Source organism: Paramisgurnus dabryanus, chromosome 21 (genome assembly GCF_030506205.2).
Source record: "Paramisgurnus dabryanus chromosome 21, PD_genome_1.1, whole genome shotgun sequence".
Classification (NCBI taxonomy): Eukaryota; Metazoa; Chordata; class Actinopteri; order Cypriniformes; family Cobitidae; genus Paramisgurnus; species Paramisgurnus dabryanus.
In genome coordinates, this window is record NC_133357.1 from 30,587,459 (window position 1) to 30,605,846 (window position 18,388).

The 18,388-nt window shown below is 37.3% G+C and overlaps 1 protein-coding gene across 1 annotated transcript in view; it reads left to right on the forward strand.

Annotated features, from left to right (window-relative positions):
* Window positions 1–11,275: 11,275 nt before the first annotated feature.
* prdm5 (PR domain containing 5) overlaps window positions 11,276–18,388 on the forward strand; it is a 98,251-nt gene continuing 91,138 nt past the window's right edge. The window contains exons 1-2 of the mRNA XM_065286568.2: window positions 11,276–11,511; window positions 16,366–16,449. Of these exons, the coding sequence (XP_065142640.1) occupies window positions 11,413–11,511; window positions 16,366–16,449 (183 nt within the window). The 5' untranslated portion in view covers window positions 11,276–11,412. The remainder of the gene's footprint in view (window positions 11,512–16,365; window positions 16,450–18,388) is intronic.

Genomic DNA, 18,388 nt, shown 5'->3' on the forward strand with positions numbered 1-18,388 from the left:
TGGCAAAAAATATATTTCTCTGGCAAAAATTTTTTTTTTTTAAATATATGCTAAATACATTTTGTAGAAAGTAAAGCCTAATTAAATATATTTTTGAATTTAAAAATATAATTAGTTTTAACCTTCATGTATTAACATATATTTCAGAATGTATTTTAGGGACAACAAATACATTTCAACGCATCATCACATTACGTAATCACGTCAAAAAGTCACACGTTACATATGTGAAACGCACACTTGCGGACAATTTAAACAATAATCTGACACAAAGACATTAATTGTTATCATTCCTCATACAACAACGTCTGAACGTTCCTCTTTCTCCACACTTATAAACACTGGAGCAGTAGTTTTGCATACATTATGTGTGACCTTCGACGTGATTATGTAATCAGTGATGGGGAAAGTTACTTTTAAAAGTAATGCATTACAATATTAAGTTACTCCCCCAAAAAATAAAATAATTAAAAAATAATTGTGTTACTTAGTTACTTTTCAAGGAAGGCAATGCTTACTTTACTTTTGCGTTACTTTTTCTTACTTGGCTGAGGCTTGATCTCGTTCAGGCCATGCAGGTGTATTTATGACTGAGAAGTTCTGCAGTAAAAAATTGCATATTTCCATCACAAAAATGTTAAGCTCTGGCCTGTCATCTCTGTTTCTGACTCAAACTGTTCCCGCTCAGCAGTGTTGGGGGTAACGCATTACAAGTAACGCGCATTAAGTAATAATATTACTTTTCTGAAGTAACGAGTAAAGTAACGGATTACTTCTTAAATGTACATATTAATATTTGAGTTACTTTTTTAAAAAAGTAATCCGAGTTACTTTTCAGTTTAATTAATTCAATTTAGAAATAAAATAATGTACTGAATTAAACTGAACATATTAACGTTGAAATATGCACCTAAGCAGGAACAGTTTGAGTCGGAAACGGAGATGGCAGGCCAGAGCTTGACATTTTTGCGATCATGAAAAACACCTGCAAGGCCTGAAAGAGATCAAGCCTCAGCCAAGTAAGAAAAAGTAATGCAAAAGTAACTTAAAAGTAACGTAAGCATTACTTTCCATGCAAAGTAACTAATTAACGCAATTAGTTACTTTTTTGGGGAGTAACTTAATATTGTAACACATTACTTTTCAAAGTAACTTTTCCCAACACTGCCGCTCAGGCGTGCAAACATACAGTGCGTAATTCTGCGTAACTACGTTCAGTTCAGTAATTCAGTACATTATTTTTTATTTTTTTTTATTAATTATACTGAAAAGGAACTCACAGTAACTCAGATGTTAATGTCTACATTTATAAAGTAATGCATTTCTTTACTTGTTAGTCATATTATTACATAATGCACATTACTTGTAATGCGTTACCCCCAACACTGTAAGTATTAGAGTCACGCTGGTGCATCACACGGAGGGTGCAGTGGATAAGACACACGCCTTTGGTGTGAGAGACCTGGGTTCGAATCCACTGTGACACACCATTGTGTCCCTGAGCAAGACGCTTAACCCATAGTATTTGCTCCAGAGGCGTGACATATATAGCAATTGTAAGTTGCTTTGGATAAAAGTGTCAGCTAAATGAATAAAAAACAGAAAAAAAGGTGAAAATGAGGATGGTTTTGCTAGATAAGACCTGCTTCAGTCTTCTAGATAAGAATGCTTTGGTTAGGATCATTTAGTGCCCTTTGAAGCTGCATTGAAACTGTAAACTTTTGAGGTCCACTATATAGAAACAAATCCTGAAATGTTTTCCTTAAAAAAACATGGGGGTGAGTAAATTATTAGACTTTTTTATGAAAGTGGAGTAATCATTAAATAGCATATTGAAAACATTTATTTTTAACTCTACTGATTTTTTATACTTAAGTAGAGAATTTAATATAGGCAACAAGAAAAAAGCATATTTATCATAGGGATTACTTTAGACTTTTCACAAGGCTATATGCAGTGCATTTTGGAATTATTTTTACGATAAGGTATAGACGGTTTCAGCAGTAACAACATAAACAAGCGGCTGTCGCGGTCTGCACATAACTTCCGGTAAACTCCGCTAATAATAAATAACAACAAAGTACTTTAAACATAGTTTATTTATATAACAAGCAAAAAAAACAACACATAGATTACCTAGGAAACCAAAACATTTGTTATTTTCGACGAGGCATTTGTTCAAGAGATCAGTTTAGCAACTAGTCAGACCATTAAAAAACGAAACAGGAAGTAATGTTCGGATCCAGACGTGTATAACGTGCGTCCGATGAAACCGTCTATACAGTACAATAATACTATATAAATTAGTCATGCAAACATATTTTACATTTACATTTTTTGCAACCTGATCTCACGAATTTCCTTGAAATAGTCACACATTATTTTGCTTAGTTTTGCGTGACATTGTCACTTATTTCCACCATTTTACGTGCCACGCATTTCTTTTCCGTGTCAGTTTCACGTATTGGTTACTCAACTGTTTTTCCTATTTTTAAACAATTGTCGCTTTGGTTTGGGTAATTTTATATAAATTTGCTGTTTGCGTTAGGATGTCACTTTAAGTATTGGTTTATACTATTTTTTCATTTACTTTTTAAACCATTGTCACCTGATGTTGGGTAAGAGTTGGGTTTGGGTAAGGATGTCATTTTATGTAACAGAAAGTTGTTCTAAACCCAAAACGAAGCGACAATTGTAAGAAAATAGGAAAAACAGTCCAATACGTGAAACTGACACAGAAAAGAAATGCGTGGGACGGGCACGTAAAATGATGGAAATACTTGACAATGCCAAGCAAAACTGAGCAAAATAATGATTGACTATAATTTGTAAGATTAGGCTGACATTTTTACTTTTGGCAGACGCTCATCCAAAGCGACTTACAGTGCATCTCAAGGTTTTTCCTGGGTATGAACCCATGACTGCAAACACAATGCTTTACCACTGAGTTATATAGATTTTAAGAGGCAGCTTTTCCTTTTGTAAAGTGAAAAAGCCTATTATGTCTTAAAATGCAGTCTAGGTAGGCAGCCCAAAAGAGATTTACCTCAGTGTACCTTAGTATGTCTTTTATTCTGGAAATATTAGAAAGCACAGTTGCTGTGCTCGGGTACCAACACTCACTCAGAGTAAGATGATAACTGCACAATCAAAACAGGTCTTCTCCCTGTAAAGCAATTCACATTGGTGTCGTAAAAGAAGACAACACTTAAATACACAGAATAAACATCTCATACTAGGCGGCCGTTCTCTAGAGACTATATAAAAGAAGAGAATTGTGTTTGTTAGAGAGAGGAGTGCGAGACATACAGCCAGAGAAAACAATAAATGAATCTATAGAGACAGGAGCCGCATCTCAAGCTGACGGATTTCAGCTTTTAACTGCGAACTCAGTTTAGATTTCATCTGATGTTTGGTGTGTATGTGCGTACATTCATGCATATGCATGGCTTGCGTCCCAGTTCCTTAGAACTCGGTGGCACTTTTAAAGATAGTTTGCAAAGAAAGACGGTCAGGTATCTTAGATCTCGTACACACATATGCACACTCACCATCCGCAGACAAACTCAGTTTATGACACTTGTGTGTGATCCTGTTTGTGAGGAGCCAAAAACCCGGTTACCTTCAAAAGATCTCCTCACAGACCACAGTCCTGGCAGTTCCTCTGAGGTCAGACCATCTGTGCGGTACCTAAAGATCTTCTCGCATGAATCAAAAACTTCCAGCAACCACCCTCTAAACCCACGGTTGTGTGGTTTAATGTGGTTCCTAACTTTTTCACTTACACACAAAAGGAGACAGAAATCTGGGCCCTTTCTGCTAGTTTGGCAGATTGCTCCAAGGTCTTGTGTGGATGAAAGTATGGCTGTTCCTAATGATGTCTGTATATCATAAAAGGTAAGTCAAGGTTCTTCATACAGTACACATGTGTACATTTGGTTCCATTTAGAACCGAAAAGGTTTTTACAGCATGATGTCATAAAACATCCTTTTTAAAGGATTAGTTCACCTAAACACATTTACCCTTGTGGCATCCGAAATCCACATGACCTTCCTTCTTCCATGGAAAAGATGAAGTTTAGCAGATTCCTCTGAAGTCTTCTTAATTCATGTTATATTTTTGTGTGAGAATAAGACTGAAATTTATATGTATATACAGTGTTGTTCAAAATAATAGCAGTATAATGTGACTAACCAGAATAATCAAGGTTTTTAGTATATTTTTTATTGCTACGTGGCAAACAAGTTACCAGTAGGTTCAGTAGATTCTCAGAAAACAAACAAGACCCAGCATTCATGATATGCACGCTCTTAAGGCTGTGCAATTGGGGTATTAGTTGAAAGGGGTGTGTTCAAAAAAATAGCAGTGTCTACCTTTGACTGTACAAACTCAAAACTATTTTGTACAAACATTTTTTTTCTGGGATTTAGCAATCCTGTGAATCACTAAACTAATATTTAGTTGTATGACCACAGTTTTTTAAAACTGCTTGACATCTGTGTGGCATGGAGTCAACCAACTTGTGGCACCTCTCAGCTGTTATTCCACTCCATGATTCTTTAACAATTCATTCACATTTCTTGGTTTTGCCTCAGAAACAGCATTTTTTATATCACCCCACAAGTTCTCAATTGGATTAAGGTCTGGAGATTGGGCTGGCCACTCCATAACATTAATTTTGTTGGTTTGGAACCAAGACTTTGCCCGTTTACTAGTGTGTTTTGGGTCATTGTCTTGTTGAAACAACCATTTCAAGGGCATGTCCTCTTCAGCATAGGGCAACATGACCTCTTCAAGTATTTTAACATATGCTGATCCATGATCCCTGGTATGCGATAAATAGGCCCAACACCATAGTAGGAGAAACATGCCCATATCATGATGCTTGCACCTCCATGCTTCACTGTGTACTGTGGCTTGAATTCAGAGTTTGGGGGTCGTCTCACAAACTGCCTGTGGCCCTTGGACCCAAAAAGAACAATTTTACTCTCATCAGTCCACAAAAGGTTCCTCCATTTCTCTTTAGGCCAGTTGATGTGTTCTTTGGAAAATTGTAACCTCTTCTGCACATGCCTTTTTTTAAACAGAGGGACTTTGCGGGGGATTCTTGAAAATAGATTAGCTTCACACAGACGTCTTCTAACTGTCACAGTACTTACAGGTAACTCCAGACTGTCTTTGATCATCCTGGAGGTGATCATTGGCTGAGCCTTTGCCATTCTGGTTATTCTTCTATCCATTTTGATGGTTGTCTTCCGTTTTCTTCCACGTCTCTCTGGTTTTGCTCTCCATTTTAAGGCATTGGAGATCATTTTAGCTGAACAGCCTATCATTTTTTGCACCTCTTTATAGGTTTTCCCCTCTCCAATCAACTTTTTAATCAAAGTACGCTGTTCTTCTGAACAATGTCTTGAACGACCCATTTTCCTCAGCTTTCAAATGCATGTTCAACAAGTGTTGGCTTCATCCTTAAATAGGGGCCACCTGATTCACACCTGTTTCTTCACAAAATTGATGACCTCAGTGATTGAATGCCACACTGCTATTTTTTTGAACACACCCCTTTCAACTAATTCAACTAATTGCCCAATTGCACAGCCTTAAGAGCGTGCATATCATGAATGCTGGGTCTCATTTGTTTTCTGAGAATCTACTGAACCTACTGGTAACTTGTTTGCCACGTAGCAATAAAAAATATACTAAAAACCTTGATTATTCTGGTTAGTCACATTGTACTGCTATTATTTTGAACAAGACTGTATATATACACTGTAACTAAAGATGCTGCAAAGGACAATTGAAGAGCAATAATAAATAGTATTTATTCATAGAGTTTATGTAATATAATAATGTTTTCTCCTGAAAAAACTAACAAACAAACAAACAATCCCATGAATAAGAAGAGCCTTTGGTAGACCCACATAAGGGGTGGTCTAATGTCTCTCTGTTGTCTTTCATCAGATGGCATGTTCATTTTCTCACGCTTTATCTTCACTGTAATCTCTGTCTCTCAGGACTATTTAATACCCACCCTCCTCATTCTCTCTGTCTGTATCAACGCTTCCCGTCCTGTTGGCCTTCAGAAACCAGTGGGAGGTTGACTAATGCCCCCTTTCACCAGCAAGAACCACGTGCTAGTTCAGAGCTAGTGCTTTTGCTGGTTCATAGTTGGTCCTTCTAAGAATCTGTTTGCCTTTTCATGCACTAGAGAGACACAACAGAGCCAAGTCTTACGTCATGTCATACGTCTCATCTTTCCCAGCAACATTACTGCAGGAGCGCCAAACACAAACACACCATCGACAATGTCGGACGTTGCATTATTATTAATGGTCACGGCTTTGCGCACCTACATTGGCATTCAAACTCGGCGAATCCAACGTTTACGTGCAGCTTGACGTAATTTATATCACGGAGGTTGCAATCGAGAAAGTACATAACATATTTTATCGTTTACAGAACATAGTATCTTGTCACAGTAACCCAGACGCAATTCAGCAATGTTGTGATGCTACCTAAGAAGCACTTTTCCTGGTTCAGAGCCGTTGCTTTGGGTGTCGAAATAGAACGAACTGGTTTAAATTCAGGCTCTGGCTCTGAACTAGCACTTAAACTGCCTTGGTGGAAAAGGGGCAAAAATCAAATAAGTGTGTATAGTAATATTAACTGAACAGGCCAGAAATAGCATTCAGGTGTGGACAGTAGTTGAAGAGATCTGTGAATATAAAGTTTTCAGATCTGTTTTTAAAAAAATATGTTAGTTGACAGTTGCGTAGACTGCCAATATGAAGTTTGTCTGCACAGAAAATATTTGTGTAAAACCCTGAGGAGTGAAAGAGAGAACAGTTTTCTTTTTTTATTAGCGGTATTCAGTGGTATTAAGACGGCATCTGTTAGGATCAACCTCTTGATTCTGGAGTCAAAGAAAATGATATCAGTTTGGATGATTGGTTGTTATTGACAGCAGTGTCGTTTACTGAAAGTTATGATGAATTGCTTTGGATCCTTTTACAATGACTCATTTATTCACCTCTATGTCATTCTGAACCAATATGATTTTTGTTTTACATAAAGGAGATGCTTTGAATTATGTCCATGAAAAACAGATCTGAGTTAAGCTCTAAGAATCAAAGCGTACAATTTTTTTCTTTTTTGCTTGTTATAGTATTTACATACAGTATTACATGGATGTGCTTTTACTCGTGTCCACATCAACTGGCCCAGTAAGTAATCTGTTGCCTAAAAATCCGTTTATTGTAAGTTGAAAAACCCATTTCTTTTGGGTTTGTACCTTTTGCATATCTTTACCATGTCCTAATACACACTTAGACACCAAAGGAAATGTAAAATCATGAATCAGATAATACGTGCTCTTTTATGTTCATGTGCATCTCTCTCTCTCTCTCTCTCTCTCTCTCTCTGGGTAGGGTTTGTGTGTGTGGCCAGCATTAGACTGTGATCAATGAAACTTCAGCTTAAAGAGTAAAAGTTGATGCTCAAGTCTGTGTAGGGTCAGGTCAAGGGTCACTGAGTCCTAATCGTCATAACCTTCCATCTACAGAGCCCTCAATGCAGGAGCGCCAACAGCACAGGTCAGCGGGGTCCCACAGGTCATCGTGGGTCAGGGGACAGAAGACGATGGGCCACACAAAGATCACTCTCACAACATTCATGCATTCAGCAGCCCCTTAAAGACTCAATGAAATGTTGAGTGCAGTTTCTATTTTTTTACTGATTTCCCACTGAAAAAGGAAGCTGGGGCAAGGGAATATATGAGGGCTTCAGTTTGTTTGATACGGCAAGACTGCAAATGTAATTCTTTTTTTATTGAAGTTCACAAAGGTGATCTGTTCATTCATAATTAAAAAAGTTTGATTAATAGTAGATCTAATATATTGTCTTAATAAAGAATATGAGCTTTAAAACTGCATTGTGTATACACTATCAGAAATAAAATGTCCCCTGGCTGTGACTAGCAGTACCCTTTCAAAAAGGACACATTTGGACCTAAAGAGTTCATGTTACCTTATGTGGATATTTGTACAGAAATACATAAGTCAAATTTTTCTAGGTGTATGATGTCAACAAGGTTTATCTTAGACCTTTATAACTTTATGTTGACAAGTGAACAACTGTAAAGCTTCTATTTTGTTTCTTTATATAAGCAATGAAGGACTTCTTTGGAAGTAGAAGATATCAAATAAATATATTCTCTTTCACTTTGAATAAAACACTGTCGTAACAATGGGGTCTTTAAAGCATTATGCATCTATTTTTTTAAGTTAATTTGATTCAGATGTACTGATAATATACAATCTTATTCTTTAAACAGCTTATGTCTTAAAGCATTTTCAACATTCATCACAATCAGTCTGTTCTGCTGCAGGTCTTTTGTGCTGATAGTAACTCCTCTGAACTATTGAGTCTCCATGAATGCTGTTGATTAATGTCCAAGGGAATAGAGTCGACACAATTCTCCCTTTCAACAGCTTTGGGAAGCAGGATATAAGGAAGCTATTAAAATAAACAAGAGTGCTAAAATGTGTAAACATCACACCACAATGCTGACAACACACTGATTATGAAATAGATTTCAGTACATCTAACACACTGACATGCACACATTTTAACAATAATCAAAACACCACCCCTCTTTTTTTGGAGCCATTTTTGCCTTTATTTGACAGACAGTAATGTAACCAGAGGACAGGGAAGTACAGGGTGGAAACAGGGTATGAGATTGGCAGGATTCGAACTCCGGTCCCAAATATGTGTTCGCACTATATGTTGGAGCACTGTACACTACACCGTCAGCTCCGACAGCACCACCCTCTTCTACTCTGATGTAATACAATTATTTTATACATATTAGTGTGGGGATTTTCATTAAATAAATTAGATGAATTTTCTCACAACTTCAGACAGCTTGGACTATATCAAATGAGGAATACAGATAATCTTTTTGTCATGACAGACCTCACTCAAAGTACTGGTTTAAGAAGATTTGAGAAATGAATTTTGACAGAATTGTAGCTTTTGGAGCAGACCATTCTTTATTTTACAGGGCTGTAGAATACTTCATTCTGATTGGCTGAGAAACATTCTACTGATGTGCATTATTTTTCAGTACACACAACTATGAAGACGTTCCAGTTCTGTTGACCACATATCACTACGCCAAGTCTAAAGGGGACATTGCACAAGACTTTTTAAAATGTAAAATAAATCTTTGGTGTCCCCAGTGTACGTATATGAAGTTTTAGCTCAAAATATCATATAGATCATTTATTATAACATGTTAAAATTGCCACTTTGTAAGTGTGAGCAAAAATTTGCCGTTTTTGGGCGTTTCCTTTTAAATGCAAATGAGTTGATCTCTGCACTAAATTGCAGTGCTGTGGTTGGATGCAGATTAAGGGGCTGTAATTATCCCCTTCTGACATCAAAAGGGGGCCCAGTTTCAATTACCTATTTTTTCACATTCTTGCAGAGAATGGTTTAGCCAAAGCGGGGTACTGGGTTGTTCTTTTTCACATTTTCTAGGTTGATAGAAGCACCGAGGACCCAGTCATAACACTTAAACATGGAAAAAGTCCCCTTTAACGGTAATAACGGATTTATTTAATTTTAACAAATAAAACATAAATATATGTGTTGTAACCTGTCTCAAAATAAAAAACCTGAACAATGGGTCTCATTTACTAAGCATGCGTACAGACGTTTTAACAAATCATGATTCAACAAAAACTTTCATACTAAAATGTATTTTAAATGTATGCAACAACGTGACAACTACTTAGACCACATGCACGCAATAATCATGAACAATGAAATATATATATAATATATAACACAGATATTTATTATATGGTTCTTTTTCCTTGTTCATTATTATTGTGTACGTGTGGTCTAAGTTGTTATTACATTGTTGCAAACATTTCTAAGAAATTTTAACATAAAAGTTTTTGTTGATTCATGATTTGTTAGTTTAAACGTTCAAACACATATTTCACGAAGAAATATGTGCGTACGCATGCAGTGAATGAGACCCAGTGTCTTATGGAGCGGTTATTTGGTATAAACTAAATAAGCTTCGCGTCATGGCCACATTACCACATCAGGTGTGCATGTTTTCAAATAATTCAATGGCTGTCGTCAGTTATTCCTTACTTTAGTATGCACACATACACAATTCACAAGTATACAAATTGTATTAAGTGAGTGCACTTGTGTTTTAGTCTCATGGCCCCAGACTTTAAAAGCCCTGTGTCTGTGTTTGTATGAGTGAATCTGCACTTACTAGATGCATCTTTATGCCCATTTTATCCTCAGTCAGTCTCTTGAGGTATACCTGTGTTTAATAGGTCTGAACTGGCAGGTATTCATGAAGGACCATTACACAGCATCTAAGTGTATCACACAGCACAGAGTCACTCCATCCTGCATTTACTTTGGTTGATTGTGAATCAAGGCTGTTTATAGAACATAAACCAAATAGCTTTGAAAATGGATAAAAAAAACACAATGTGTGTACATTAAATAGAGACCACACAAAAAGACCAGAGAAGCATGAATGAGAGACTGGGGCTAATGGTCTTGTTTTTGCATTAGCACTGTTTAGACATCAGATGTCATGTAGTGGTAATAAAATGGTCATTAAATGCTGTGAATGTGTTTAAATCGTTGCTTTTGTTTAAATTCATGAGGTACAGAACAATTTGTTATGGGTTGTGACCTTTTTTCAGATCCAATGTTTACTATACTATAATTCAAAGTTTTAATGATCCCTTCCCTTTATTACATTGGACTATAAATGTAAAAATACAACAAGTAAATCCCACTTTAACACCATTAAACAGTCTCTGAATTTGTATTTAAATGTGTTTGTTAATAAGAACGCTATTAAAAATGTATTTTTTATTTTTAGTTTCTTTTTTTAATGTTTGTTTGATCTTTATATGTTTGATTGTATGTATTGCATTAATACAAAATTATATCTATCTATCTGTCTATCTATCTATGTATCCATCCATGTTCATTATTTATCTGTTTCATTTTTGTTTTGTTTATCTATGAACGATCGATATGATGAACATTCCCGGGAAACTAAAATATGTAGCTCACGGTCACAAACTTTTCACCAATCAGTTTGCAGAAACTCACCGAGCTAGTCCCACCCACCTGGAAGGTCTGAAACTTTCCACCAATCGCAGCGCAGAAACACGGTCTCTGTTCGACCACCAGCCAATCACAGCGCAAAGTCTTTTGCCTGAAGCGACATTAACATGGAAGTTCAGAGAGGACTGAGATTTACACACATAGCGCGCAGAGAATAACAATTCAACTGTTAACCAGACCAACCAAACGTATTTAAACTAGTTTATCTGGAAGAAGGGCGTTTTTCTGAAGTAATGAAAATGCTGGGCATGTACGTGCCGGATAGATTCGCGCTGAAGTCCTCTAAAGTTCAGGACGGGATGGGGCTGTACACTGCCAGGGCAGTCAAGAAGGTTCGTGCTTACACAACAAACTCTCATCGTGAAAGACAAAGTTTGCATACTTCAGTAGCCAATGTACAAACGACTGTTTACGCTTTTAAACTCTACACTTAGTGATTTATAGTCTATCGGTGTGGCTGTAGTTGCATTCCTCCGTGTGTAATGTATGTGCTTACGTGTGCTGCCACGTCCCTCACCAAACAATCACCATGGCAACATTCGTTTCCGCCAAAGAACTCACCATGGCAACAATCGTTTTCATCACAACTTCACAGATGTTAGTTATTGTTACTTTTGTAAACAATTTAAAAATCTTTACCGTCACCATCAAAATAAATGACACAAAAATGAAAGAAAAAAATGAAAGCCCTAAAAGTAGGTATGATGACAAAATTTTCAAAAACCCCAAAACTCTAAATTTATCACATCACTAGACAGAGCAGACATTCCCATTTGCAAAGAAACAAGGATTGTAAAAATCTATTGAGTAGTGAGAAAGTTATTATATTTTTAATATTAGAAATCAGGGGAAAAAGTTATATATGGATGTCTATGGAATGTGTGTGACCGAAATGCTGCTTTTTCACAAGTTTTTGCTTGTAACTTTCTCATTTTATCAGATATTTGCATGAAATTTTAACAGAAGGTAGAATTTTGTTAGTACTTTCAAAATAAATTATAAACATTTACTGTTTTAGTTGGAATGGGCATCAAACTTTAGTTGGAATGTGCATCAGACCCATGGTAACCATGGTTTTAAGAACGATACCTGCAGTGGACGTTCTGACAGAACGTTCACTGTAGTCTATTTATAGATACGCGACTACGAAATTTCCGCGGTTTATTTAAATACCTTCTCCACCATAGACTATGAGTAAAATGTTTCAGGACCAAGATAAAAGATATTTATTTGGGTCCATCTACCTTTCATTAGAGACCAGAGCTTAGTGGAAGCACACCGCCCGGTTGAAACTGACACAAATGTTTAAACAGTTGCTGTGAATTAAAAACACCTCCGAGTTGAGAGTTAAAAATATCAAACGCTTCCGGTGGTCGGACTTGACATTTTTATTGTCGTATTTAGTAAAAACGTACTACAACCTTGCGGCGAGAAGTGGATATTGCATGACACACATTTAAAAGTACTGCATGGGCTGAAACAGATTCTTCGACCCAGAAATTCGACGCGCGTGCCCGCGATGTCAGCATTGCTACTAAAAGGGAATAATGAAATGACGTATTCATTAAATGTTAGTTAACATTAGTAACAATAACTATGGTAACCATAGTATGTTGTTAGGAACTAAGGTTGCTTTGAAGGTTTTTTTAATCTTTATCTGCAAATAGAAAAACACGATAAAGCAAAAATGGTCAAGAACATGTCTGTTTTTTAACCCAGAATTAGAAATTATTACATTATGGCCAGGTGAAATTTTGAACCATACATAATATTTAGCAATTGTTTAAATGTCGTCTCGTTTTTTTCATTTCTTTTGTGAGACCTACATGTCAGATTCAATTAATTTTCGGAATTAATTTGAGCTTAATACATCCCTCTGAAAGTGTAAAGTCTGAAAATGAACTCAACAAGGAGTTTTAAACATTACAGATAACACTTTTTAAGATATGCATGACTTCTTTGCATCCCAATTTGCAAATCTGTCCTAAATTGTGTTTAAAGGTGACATAGAACGATTGAACAGAGTATTTATCCTTGTTCTGTGATGTGACATGTAGACAAAAATTTTTTTGTTTAGGTCTGTAATGCCTTAGAAGCTTCCTAAAAACCTCTCTCAGATAGCTCTATAGACCTTTCTCACAGTAACCGGAAATACGTAATCGTCGTGTAAGCGGAGTTCCTGTCAAGCGTCTACACACTAAAAAAACATAAACCCGGGCAAGTTTAAAATGGATCAAAAAGTCTACACAACTTCGTTAACGGATTTGCCAAATATTACATTTGCTGATGTGAGACGACTAATGGAGGAAAACTTTTTCCATGAAGAATTTGTCCATAAATTTCTAGGTAAGTAGAGAGCGAGTCTAACTGTTACTGAACTGTTAACTAAAACGACACATTATAAGTCTCGCCGGATAGCCTGAATCCACTTCTGTCTAACTTCACCATCAACAGAGAATTGATGGAACAGATACGGCTTTTTACATTGCCTTGACTGCGGAGGAAGTAAATTTCCGCGACGATTGCGTATTTCCGGTCATAAATACGGAAGTTGTGAGAAAGGTCTATTAGGGTGGGGGATTTTAAACAAGTGGTTTTACACCTATTTGGCTCCGCCTACTGGCTTAACTTGCAATCTCATTACTGATTGGCTGACTTTGCTGCCACTCAAAAAATGTGCCAATTATTTTAAAGTTGGGGGCAGTGAGATGCCTGTGATGTCATAAGCATCAGTTTTTCAGATTGGGACGTTTTCTGCCTGACATTTCTGAAAGAGGAATTTCTATGAGACTGAGATGTTTAGCATGTTTAACACTTTTTGTATGTTTGTGAATGTGGGTAGACTACCATTTTTCAACAAAGACAAGGTAAAAATGGTTTTTCATTCTCTGTCCCCTTTAAGAGCAACTATTGTCCGATTCACTATTTCACATTTCCTTTCATGTGTAAGTGTGTATTAGAACACACGTTAACGATATGCAAACGGTACAAATCCCAAAGTAAACGATGATGCAGGTTATCGTTTCCAACGTCAATCTTCTTTTTTGAACTACAACAAACACACAGATTGTAGGCAACAGTTTACTTTCTGGGATTGATGTTGTAGACAAGACCGACATTATCATAATTCCTCCTGCTTGAATTTACAGCCTGTAAGTTAACTTCTGTTAGCATTGCGAGCAAATCTTTCAAACATGGTAAGGAGCGTCACATTCCGTCTGACGTCAGAGGTATTCAGTAGAGATGCGCGGATCGGCTATTATTTCATCCGCAACCGCATCACAAAACTCATCATCCGTCGGCCATCCATCCGCACCAACGTTTTTGACCAGTTTTCAAAACCACACCTGGCATCTCACTGCCCCCAACTTTAAAATAATTGGCACATTTTTTGAGTGGCAGCAAAGTCAGCCAATCAGTAATGAGATTGCAAGTTAAGCCAGTAGGGGTAGCCAAATAGGAGTAAAACCACTTGTTTAAAATCCCCCACCCTAATAGAGCTATCTGAGAGAGGTTTTAGAAAGCTTCTAAGGCATTACAGACCTAAACAAAAAAAATTGTCTACATGTCACATCACAGAACAAGGATAAATATCCCGTTCAATCATTCTATGTCACCTTTAATATTACTCTGTTTATGTTGCATATTTCTATGGTTGTTTAATTTAATATACTGTTGAATATTTTAATCTACATCAAATGTGTCATGTTTTCTAAAATAAATTTATATTTTTCTGATTACATATTTATTTTAATAAGTCAGAAATGTCTCTGCTGTTTTCTGCTGACAGGCAGGGTGGGCGCTACTGGGGGCGCGTGCAACAGGTGACGCAAATTATGGGTCCTCAGAAGGCTAGACCGTCTCATTTCAGTTCTCTTCGCGAACTTTTGAGGCTGCCACCTTGAAAGACAGAGTGCTTACCTTTTAAGGTTGCATGCTTAGAAGGTCGCAGCCCTTGAATTGGGAGACAGCTAATAACAAGCAGTCGATCTGCATAGACCCAGGGGGGCAGGGTTTCATATTTTATTAAAGCTTCCCTGGGCGCCGCCGTTGCTTAGCGAACTTCCACCTGCTGTTAGCCTTCCGTTGACTCCCATTCATTTTGGTGTCACTTTGCCAGCGAATAACCTTACATCTGATGCGTTTAAAGACTCCGTTTGTCCATTAATTATTTCTGAATCTACACGAAAATGTATAAAAGGCTCCATTACCATGTATCTTACGTTATGACCCAGTAGAAGCAGTTTTTGTAAAAATAGGCTAATGATTGCGTCATAACCTGCGACTCTCTGTCGCACAGTAGCGAAATTACCGTATGGACAGGAGGAGAAGCTCGTAGGCAATGTTTTACTGTCTATGAGGCAATCGGGTGGACGTGGAGGCATAGGGTCAAGGGAGATTATTAATCAGAATAATTACCCAAATTTGCTCCTGTTCACGCTCGCCGTCTCTGCAAGATTCGGTGGGTGATTCAGATTTCTTGCGGCACGGCTAATAGAAGACTTACAATTGTCAGACAGGTTGCTCACGTGACATCTACGTCATTAAGAGTGAGTCTGCGCAGTACACTCGACTTTGTACAAAATCAGAGCGTTTGAGAAAAGCAGTATATCTGGAGCCACAAAAATTTATGGATTGTGGAAAATAATGTGTTTTTAATCATAAACCACAAACACATTGTAGTATTCCAAATACACAAAATAACGTTGTTTTTAGCAATGAAATGGGTGTACTTTAAGCCCAGAGTATAGCATGTTTTTTTTACGTTAATGCAAATGTACGTGCATGGTCAAGCGCACAGCCTTGCAAAGTATAGTTTATCTGACTTGTATTTGTTCACAAACAATCGACGCATGCGGATTGTGACAAAATGCAATGCATCTTCTGGGCTACATTCTACATTTTCCTGTATGCGCATACACGAACTACGCATACAATGTAGGCTGGGTTTCAAAAATCTTTGTATAAAAGCCATGTTATTAGCCATGTTATTCAGAAATTAGAATTAGTCTTAAATCATATTATGTTGAAATTGCTGTATTTAAATTCCTTAATATAATGTCAAGCTCCTGCTCTTATAAAACCTTTATCTTTTTTTAAAGGCGAATTGTGTCACAGCAACACAGTCCAGACAGATACTGCTGGTTGTGACATCAATCTTAACACACACACTTTGTCTTTCACAGGGTGAGAAGTTCGGTCCGTTTGCAGGTGAAAAGCGTATGCTGAGTGACTTGGATGAAAGCATGGATCCTCGATTGATGTGGGAGGTGGGTGACTAGACTAAACAACTTTACTTTATGATCGCATGAACCGCAATGGATTGCTGTGTGTATGAAAAACAACTTATTTTTGTATTAATCTTTGGGGAACTGTTCAAAGTGTAAAACAACTTTAAACAACTTGCTAGAGTGTTCTTGTCGGTTATTACACTGAACAAAATTATAAACGCAACACTTTTGTTTTTGTCCCCATTTTTCAAGACCTGAACTGAAAGATCTAAGACTTTCTATGTACACAAAATGTCTATTTCTCTCAAATATTGTTCACAAATCTGCCTAAATCTGTGTTAGTGACCACTTTTCCTTTGCCGAGATAATTCATCCGAGATAATCCAGGTGTGACATATGAAGATGCTGATTAGACAGCATGATTAATGCACAGGTGTGCCTTAGGCTGGCCACAATAAAAGGCCACTCTAAAATGTGCAGTTTTATCACACAGCACAATTTCACATATGTCGGCAGTTTTGAGAGAGTGTGCAATTGGCATTCTGACTGCAGGAATGTCCACCAGAGTTGTTGCCCGTGAGTTAAATGTTAATTTCTCTACCATAAGTGGTCTCCAAAGGCGTTTCAGGAAATTTGGCAGTACATCCCAACCGGCCTCACAACCACAGCCTATGTGTAATCACACAAGCCCAGGACCTCCACATCCAAAAGAATTTCTGCAGAAACTGTCCCAGGGAAGCTTATCTTCATGCTCATCTTCCTCTTGACCTGACTGTAGTTCGTTGTCGTAACGGACCTGAGTGGGCAAATGGTGCATTTTATTGATGGTATTTTGAATACACATATATACCGTGACGAGATCCTCAGACCCATTGTTCTGCCATTCATCCACGACCATCACCTCATGTTGGAGCATGATAATCCATGACCCCATGCACGACACAATTCCTGGAAGATTAAAACATCCCAGTTCTTGCATTGCCAGCATACTCATCAGACATGTCCCCCATTGAGCATGTTTGATATGCTCTGGATTGGCATATACGACTGCTTATGCCAGTTCCTGCCAATAACTTCGCAAAGCCATTGAAGAGGAGTGGATCAACATTCCACAGGCCGCAATCAACAACCTGATCATCTCTATGCAAAGGAGATTGCAGTGTTGCATTGCGTGAGGCAAATAATGATCATACCAGATACTGATTGGTTTTCGGACCACCCAGTAAAGTAAAACTGCACATTTTAAAGTGGCCTTTTATTGTGGCCAGCCTAAGGCACACCTGTGCAATAATCATGCTGTCTAATCAGCAACTTGATATGCCACACCTGTGAGGTGGATGAATTATCTCGGCAAAAGAGAAGTGCTCACTAACACAGATTTGTGAACAATATTTGAGAGTCTCATTTTGTGTACATAGAAAAAGTCTTAAATCTTTGAGTTCAGCTCATTAAAAAAAGTTTATAATTTTCTTCAGTGTAGATGAGTGCTTACTGGCTAGGTCAAAGACTCAGTCTGATCACTTATAAGGTGATTCTGTGTACAGTATATCTGAGATTATTGAGGTTTGTTCAAAGCTTAAATATACAGTATTGAAAAGGTTTTGCCGTTTTAGTTCAGACAGATGCATCGCTGCACATCTCTGGCCAAAAGTTAATCAAACACAACAGGCTTGCACCTTATTCATGCTGGCTCTCCCATCCATATTCAAGGTGACATCATATATCTGCCATTAAAAACTTAGGTTAACTTTTTTAAACTGCATTAAAGTTTTAATTACAGTGGAGATTTAGCCACATTAGGTCTGTGATTTATCACTCTGTCTGCTCTGATGATACTATTCTGCCTTTAAATTACATGTTTTTTATGTATATAATTATTATGATATATCATTTTAGCGTGCAATCTTTCATCTTGCTGCATGTGTGCTGTGATTCAGCCAATTAGAGGGAGTTTGCCTTTAAGATTATTTGGAATAAG